General features: G+C 39.9%; 1 protein-coding gene across 2 annotated transcripts; it reads right to left on the bottom strand.

Annotated features, from left to right (window-relative positions):
- Window positions 1-1,822: 1,822 nt before the first annotated feature.
- ube2s (ubiquitin-conjugating enzyme E2S) lies at window positions 1,823-8,024 on the bottom strand. Of its 2 annotated transcripts, none has more exons than XM_061247213.1 (4): window positions 7,415-8,024; window positions 5,595-5,742; window positions 4,520-4,710; window positions 1,823-4,210 (listed from the first exon to the last, which is right to left on the bottom strand). In XM_061247213.1, the coding sequence occupies exons 1-4, from the start codon at window positions 7,415-7,417 to the stop codon at window positions 3,842-3,844; spliced, it is 711 nt and encodes a 236-aa protein (XP_061103197.1). In that variant the 5' UTR covers window positions 7,418-8,024; the 3' UTR covers window positions 1,823-3,841. The 2 variants fall into 2 exon arrangements, with proteins under 2 accessions (XP_061103197.1, XP_061103195.1); XM_061247211.1 differs by lacking the exon at window positions 7,415-8,024 and adding an exon at window positions 6,245-6,435.
- Between the last annotated feature and the right edge of the window lie 290 nt (window positions 8,025-8,314).

The raw sequence follows: 8,314 nt of genomic DNA, 5'->3' as shown, positions 1-8,314 counted from the left end.
TGTGCAGGGTGTCCCACAGGGCTCCATCCTTGGCCACTTGCTTTTCATCATTTTATGCTTGAATCAAAACTCCCTCAATGGGGACAAGACCGAAAAAAGTTTTCCTTGCCATTTTTCCTAACCTCTCCCAGTGGATGCAGCTAAAATCAGATAAGAGCAAGAAAAAGAAGAGTTGAGAAAAATAAGTGATTGAAATGAGCCCCTTGAGTCTTTTTCCATTGCCATAATTTTCTTTTAACTGTTAGCACACAAGTGAAAGAAAACCTTTGGCAGCACATTCATTTTAATTGCGCATGTGGCTAAAATGTGTGCTTTGCCCCTGCGTTTACATACAAAGTGTCAACCTTCTTAACCATTCTTAACCCTGCCTACACCAAGATTATGGCTCATGTTCTAGCAAGTGGTGTGCAATTCGATTCTTTTTACTGAATTGTTCACTTTTGATTCAGATTCAGTGCTGCGAAAGTGTTCTAGCCTGCCTGGATGGAGCAGAATTCTCTAACTCATGCACTCACAAACACATCAATTCATTGTCACTTATTTAGATCTTCTGAAAGTCCAGGAGGCTTTTGGATTTAGCATGAGCTCCACTTCCAGGAGAGGAAATAACCCGTCAGAATCTCCCAAAAATATAAGCAGTAGTTGTGTGCAGTAGGACCCAGCCAGCTGATTGACAAAACTGAACCTAGTTCTCTTAAAACCAGGCAGCTAATTGATGTTCCCAAACTCTGGCCAATGATTAATGGTTACCCACCAAGGCTAATCTCTCACTAACCCAGCTCACCATTGTAGTAGCCAATCCATACACATCTTCTCTTGCCTTTCTCCTCCTCCTTCGGTATTGGATCATAGAGCATATGATTTCAGTGTATTGGACACACATTTTTCAGATACAGCAATATTATAAAAAGAAGCTGACGCCCAGAATTGGTGGAGGAGTTTTTAGAAAAACAGATACAAGTAGACAAGCAAGGTATTTGGCAGAAATGAACACAAACGCACGATGCCAGCGTATCATAGTAATGACAGACCATGTTTATTTTTTATCTTACAATACTTTCAAGATGAAAATCCTGCATAGTATGCCTCTAAGTTACCTGAGGATGAACGGTCTAGTCACGGCTGGTTGAGTCTCCCTCCAAGGAGGTAACATTTGGTGCTGCATGGTTAAATGTTTCAGACAACCGTAAATATGCCCAAAATGGAACTGGCTATAGAACCCCAACCCCAATGGTGTCGGTTAAAGGTTGTTCACCCGAAAATGAAAGTAAGCAATGTTCCCACCTACCCAGAATGCAATCGATCCATCAAAATAGATTTACAGAGCTAGAAGTTTCTAAATAAACTACAGCACACCAATAATTTCAACAGCTCAACAGCAATGTCTCTTTTCAAATAGAATGCCATGGTTACTCACAAAAATCCAGAGTTTATTTTGTGCACAGGTTTGGTAGAAACTATTGTCGACCAAAACATACATCTGCGCAAAGTCCTAAACACAGCATCCCACTATTCTGGGGAGCATTGTGAACACAGAACAGGCAGCACTCTGGGTAGTTGGAAACATAGCTGAATTTAATTTCTGGGTGAACTGCCCCTTCAAATCAGTCTGATTAGAGTAGGGGATAAAAACAGCAGTACTACTGGCCAGATTTCAGTATCAGTGGTCTTGATCTAGATATGCTAACATCTCTTCATCAAGATGTGAAAACAGAAAGAAAACTGAATGAATCGGAATGCAGAAAGGCGCACAATGGTCAATGCAAATATAAGAACAAACAAGGGATTTGAGACAAACACACAAACAGGAAACCAAGAAGAATTACTGCACCAAACAAGTGTTTGCATTTTATTTATTTTTCTAGAACTTTTCTTTGTTGTTAATTTAAATAACATACAAGGACACAAACAAAGAAATAATATATACTGTATAATACCCTACCTGCCCTCCCCCCTCAATTGATTTTGTGCAATGGCTGACTTTCCAGAGCAGGTTCTCCGCCAAAGGAAAGACCACACGACTGAATATTTCCCTAGGAAATTCAGGACCACCAAATGCTTTGTTTAAACATTTCCAAGAACACCGATGTAAAACAGAAAACCTCACAAAGAAACTCAGCCATGTATGTAATTTCCGTCTATTCATACCATTGAACTCTAATACATTTTATCCAACTAGGACCCCGTGGAACAGGGCAAGTGCAGACAGCACAAACAAGACTGGGTTATAGGGATATACGCATGTAACGCATCTCAATGACAATTGTCTATCATGCTAGTCATCAAGGACAAAAGGATTCATAGGATCTGTATGTCTATGGATACATTACTCTAATGTGCAGGTACAGTTCCAAGGCCATATTCCAGTCAATGTGTATTGTGTTCAGTACTGCATTTCCAGCTTGCTTTTCCTTAAATCATGTCCCCTTACGTGCCAAAAGACAGTTGACAAGCCATCACACTCTAAAAGCTCTTGAAAATACTGGGCTACAAAGGTAAATTACATCTGTATTTTCTTTTAAAAATGGGGAAAAATAAGCACAACATCATCTTAGAAAAGTGGAAAAAGTCTTCTGGGGAAAAAAAGAAAAAGAAAAAGAAGCAATATCCAGACCACAATTTGCCACCTTGTCTCAAACGTTCCTTCATCCGTCAATGTTCAGCTAATAACTTTTCACACATTCTTGCAACTGAAATTTTAGAGATTGGTGTCACAGATATTATTGTAACAGAGTGGAATTGTACTCTCCCTCTCTCTCTTACCTGGCCAGCACAAAATAAAAACCCTAAAGGGAATAATAACACTCCCATTAACTCTTCTCACTTTTTCATTAAGGAGATGGGATATAATGTCCCAATCGCTTGTAACTGATTTATGAAGACTAGAATACACCATCCCTTTACTTACAACAAATTCCCACTCCTAAAATCAGATTATCATTTTCCTCACTATAAAAGCACTACAATAGGCAATGGCATTTTACCAAATGTATACTTATTTCTAGCCTTGATGATCATATAAAACCTGTAGACGACCCTCCATTTTCCCATTCCTCATTTCTGTTCAAAATTGATCAAACTTTTTTTTTTTTTTTTTTTTTTCTCAAAAGGCACCTTGGGTGGTTCTATGGGGAAAATGAAGACCCGGAGAAGTTGGGTTTGAATGTACCAAAGTTGGCGATTGCTTATACATCCAATTGAACACTTTGCTTAACTTTCAAATAGTTATTTGTCCCAATAGTCTAAACTAATTTCACATTCCAATTAAATAAATGTCAATGGCAAATGACAAGCTGATACTAAGTCTGAAGAGAACAGTCTTAAGCTCCCTGTAAGATACCTCATTTAAAAATACAAACATCCAATTTCAAAGACAGTGCTGTGGCCCAGGTAGTTGCTACCTCAGCAAGAAATAGAATATTAAAGTGAGAGTGGATGATCCATTTTATGGTTTCCTTCCTTGATCCCTGTACTTTTAAGTTATGGAAAACAAAAGATTGAAAAAAAAAAAAAAAAAAAAAAAAAAAAAAAACTATTGAAAAATTATGTAAAAACTAAAAATGTCTTTCGCATGGTGAAATTTCAATATTTGATACCACATGCCTCTCACTGACTAAATGTATACTATATGCAATTTTAATGTGTGGAATGCACACAAACTCAAAATAAGATTCCTGAAAGGGGAGTGTTCACGAGGAAAGGAGTGAAAAAGAATGTGACACGAAAGGATGAATAAAAACTGACTGATTTAGGGTGGGTAAGAAACAGGTGAAACAGAATAGTAGTCTGCAAACTTCTACATACACGCGCGCACACAACACACACTCGCAAACGGACAGTATTAGAGTCGTCTCAAAGCTCTTTTTTTATCCGTTTTCTTTTTCACGACCACGTTACTATTGACATTACCACTAATCCCTATGCTGCTGCCGCTGCCACTGCCGCTGTTTGCTCCGTTCCCATTGGCTCCCGAGGAAGCCGTGGTAACCGCCGCCCTTTTGTTGGGGTCTCCAGCATGTTTTTTGGGTTGTGGCCCCTCGCCAGGTTCTTGGAGCCCTCCCGAGGGGCCCCCCGGTCCGCCCATGGCGTGGATCTCGGTGAGCAGCCGGGCACGGGAGGCATATTCAGCATAGTCTTCCAAGAGTAAGCGTCCAGCTTCTTCATTGAGGGCAGATTCAGGGTTGGGGTGAATCAGCAGGCACTTGATCGTCTGAAAGAAGGAGCAGCAGACAAAGATTTAAAGGACGAAGTTGCCTCCGATTGACCTAAACACTCACTCCACTTCCATTCCCACCCCCAGTTTCTCACAACTTATAATATCCCACTTTCTTGGTGTTGTTCATCCATGCAATAAAAGTCCACTACCCCTAATTTACAAAGAACATTCTTGGAAAACAAATTCACTGATCAAAGAACTTGCGAATGTTGCCAAAAAAAACCCTGACATTTCCCGGAACAGGCTTAAAGGAAGAAGGATGGAATCAAAGAATATGAAAAGGAAAAAGAAAAAAGCTCTTACAAGCAAGACATGTCTGAGCCCCAGCTCAGCTCGCCAGTCCCTCTTCAGCACATTCACACATATTTCACCCTTGTGGCCCACGTTAGGATGGAAAATCTTGGTCAGGAAGTATCCCTTTGGGGGTGCTGCAGGGAAGTCTTTCCCCAGAACCAGGCGCATTCGGAAAATGCCTCCTGCAAATGGAGTTCCCTCTTTTTTTGCAGAGAGAAAGAAAAAACATATTATATATATATATATATATATATATATATATATATATATATATATATATCTACACATGCTGTTGGTGAACAAAGTAAGACGACGTGATATGCACTAATTAATATCATCATTCATCAATATGTCAGAGATACATTTCTGCCGTTTTTTTTAATGTAATTTCAGTTTCCGTGTATATTATAGACAGCTTTAGTGTGTAAAGGATATTTATGATATTTACAGAACATTTGACAAATTCTTGTCTGAACAATATTTGGTATAAGAGTATTAAAGGGTTGGTGGCTTAAATCACTACAAATATCAGCCAGCTGGCAAATATTGGGTTTGTCAAAAGCATTTTTACAGCAATGTACACAGTGAGCACTTTATTAGGCATTTATTATACTTGTTTTTTTATACCTTAATCCTCTTCTGTTTGTCATGTTGCGTATTCAGAGATGCTCCTCTGCATACCACTGTTGTAATGTATGGTTATTTGTATTACAGTCACCTTCCTGTCAGCTTTGACTAGTCTGGCCATTCTCCTCTGACCTCTCTCATTAACAAGGCATTTCTGCCCGGACAACTGCTGCTCACTGGATGTTTTTCGCACCATTCTCTGCAAACTCTAGAGACTGTTGTGCATGAAAACCCCAGGTGATCATTCCTGGTCAAAGTCACTTAGATCAGAATAGTGGGGGCGGAAAATGTGATGGTTGATGCAAACATTAACTGAAGCTCCTGACCCATATCTGCATGATTTTATGCATTGTACTGCTGCCACATGATTGGCTGATTAGATAAGTACACCTATCTATTCATGCAATTAAGTAACAGTGCTCAGTGAGTGTATACAGTAGTAGAAGGTCCCCACTACCTGGTCCCTCTATTGCAGTGTGTAGTTCTGTAATGTCCTCTTCACTGGGATAGATCTTGATACCCTCAGGGGGATCTGCAGCAAGTGCCGTCACCTCCTTGTATACTAGTCGCAGAACCTGAGGGGGCAAGTTCTCCACATTGGAGTTCTGTAGAAGGAAATAAAAGTACATTGTATTATTTATATGTACAGTACATATTTATTATTGGTTTATTATTCAGTGACAGTATTGTATTAAAATCCTTGTCCCTGCATTTGCAAACCACCTTTAGCAATCTACGCAAGCGTTCCTGCATCGTTCTAATTATAGAACACACGCAGCAGCAATTTCTTCAAAATGCTGCAGCCAGTTTTAACAAGCACAAACGTATATTACCCCCATCCATGGTTCTCGGCAGGGTCTCAACTTACTTTTAAAACATGTAATTGCTTATCCTACAGATGCCTTATTGTATTATTGACTAACGTTACCTATAACCCCATAGGTCTGTCTGAGGTTCTCATCCTCATAGAAGCGCTTTCTTCCAGAGTCTCTTAAATCCTGCGCTATTCAGAACACAGTACTTCACATCCGTGTATTACCTAACAATTGTTTGTGTATTATTTGGGTAACGCGAACGCACCGTGTTTCGAACACCAAGTTAACTTACTGTGTTCCGAACAGTGCAACTTTCATGACTGTAAATAACTTCCAGATCAGCTTTGGTTTTTTGCCTTCCGTTCATAAACTTGGTACGAGTCACATACGCGATCCATTTCAATATAGAGACATGGTAATGGTGCTCCACTCTAACATTGTGTTGGGGTACGAACCAGGCGGGCTTATACGGCTCAGCCTTCATTACACAGCTAACGGTCTTCTGAACACAAGGACGTTGTGTACTTATTTTCGCTATAATTATTGGTCCAATTCACATCAATCAAGCGGTTTTATTATCTGGGATAGTCAATAGGCAACCATAATCATAAACCACATTTCTCAGGAGAAAAACGACCACTGCAAGTTACTGATAACTTCTGGTGGAAGCGGCCGCTTCCCGTCTTCTGTTCGTTAGCGAACATACTTTGCTCATCACTTTCTTATTTTTTAGGAATGTTCCGTTTAATCCTCTCCGCTGCGTTCTGTTGTATAGGAAATTGACTGGGCTAAGTGAACTTACTTGAAATATCACTAGCGTTAGCAAACACTCTGATTAGTTTACGATAATGTATTATAATCAGTTAACTTACGGAATCTACTAACAAGTCTAATAGTAACGTTATTCATACTGCTAGTTCAAATCATAACGTGATTTTGCCTCGAAGTTAATGTTAGCAAGTAAATAACACAAGATATCTAAATTACAGAAGAACATGAGCGAAATATTAGCCGGCTATAAAGCTAACCAAGCTAGCCTCCGCTGGAAGTAACGTAGCTAATGTTAGCAAAGTTAGGAACAACTAGACTAGCTTGTCGCCAGTTAACGTAGCTAGCTAACACTAACGTTAGCAACTTTAGGTTTACGTTAGAACCAACACTGATTACGTTATGAAATTCCACCAACCGTAGGACAATCCGTCTACCTTAGCGTTACTTGATTAGCCATGTATCGCTGTATATGCCTAGCACTTCGCCAGCTAGCTGGCCGAAAGCTGCTTCCAAGCTAACCGGGTTAGCTAAATAGCTAGCTAATATTCGTTAGCTACCCCCCGCGTAGCTAGCTATATTTGTAGTTACAGCAGACGTTAGCTACCGACTGAGTCAGAAAGACTAACTAGCTAACTCGCTATGCAAAATGTAGCTATCTAAGTTAGTTCGTTATAAATGGTCAGAAACTTACCATCTCTTCAAATCCAGACTAAGTTACCTTGGGTCACAGGAAATCTTCAAACCAACTGGAAGTAAAGACCTAGCTTGCTGGCTACCGACTGCCTTAGCTTATCGCCGTTTAAGCTCAGCAATAGCGTTAGCCAATTTGCTAGCTAACTGAAAAAGTAGCTAGTCTAGCTAATGGTTTTCTTTCAAAAACGATGACGCTATGTAGTTACAGTGCTAACTACATACAATTTGGGAGTAGTTTGGTAGCTGTAATTGTGTCGATATTTTCTAGATAGCTAACTAGCTAGCAATAGTTCCCAACAAGCTGAGTGGCAAACGTTAGCCAGCTACGTTAGCCAAAATCTGAGCGATTCTTCGCCTCTACTAGCCTAGCTTGCCGACATAAGTAACGATAGCTCCAAAAGCGCTACACGATATAAAATCTTAGCTTGCTAACTATCACTTAAAATATTAATTAAATGCACCGTTACTGAAGCAAGAGTAAAATAGCCGATGTTGTCGTTTGTCTTTCAGTTTAACTATTAGCTTGTTTGCTTGCTAGCTAGTAGTATATGTCCCGTCAGCTACGGCCCGTATTCTCCGTTTCGTTGACACAGGAACAAAAATACAGCTTCACAAACTAATTCTTGTGGTCTTAGCCAATCGATACTTGATGAATGTTGTACGTATACAAACCAGGCAACCAACTTGACCAATCGCCTTTTCCGAGTGCCGGGTCGTCATTTTACTTGGCAACTTCACCAACCATTCAGAATCGAGAATATGAAAAATGCATGCAAACGATAGGTGCGTTTGAAAAAAAATCGTACACACCCATATTTCAAAAGGCTGGACATCCTCGTTGATGACTCGAGAGACGGAAGGACAGGCCGTCAGATGGGTCGAAGTCTTTTAGGAAATA

Source organism: Conger conger, chromosome 1 (genome assembly GCF_963514075.1).
Source record: "Conger conger chromosome 1, fConCon1.1, whole genome shotgun sequence".
NCBI classification, from domain to species: domain Eukaryota; kingdom Metazoa; phylum Chordata; class Actinopteri; order Anguilliformes; family Congridae; genus Conger; species Conger conger.
The sequence above is the reverse complement of the archived record's forward strand: the minus strand, read 5'-3'. Positions and strand labels throughout refer to the sequence as shown.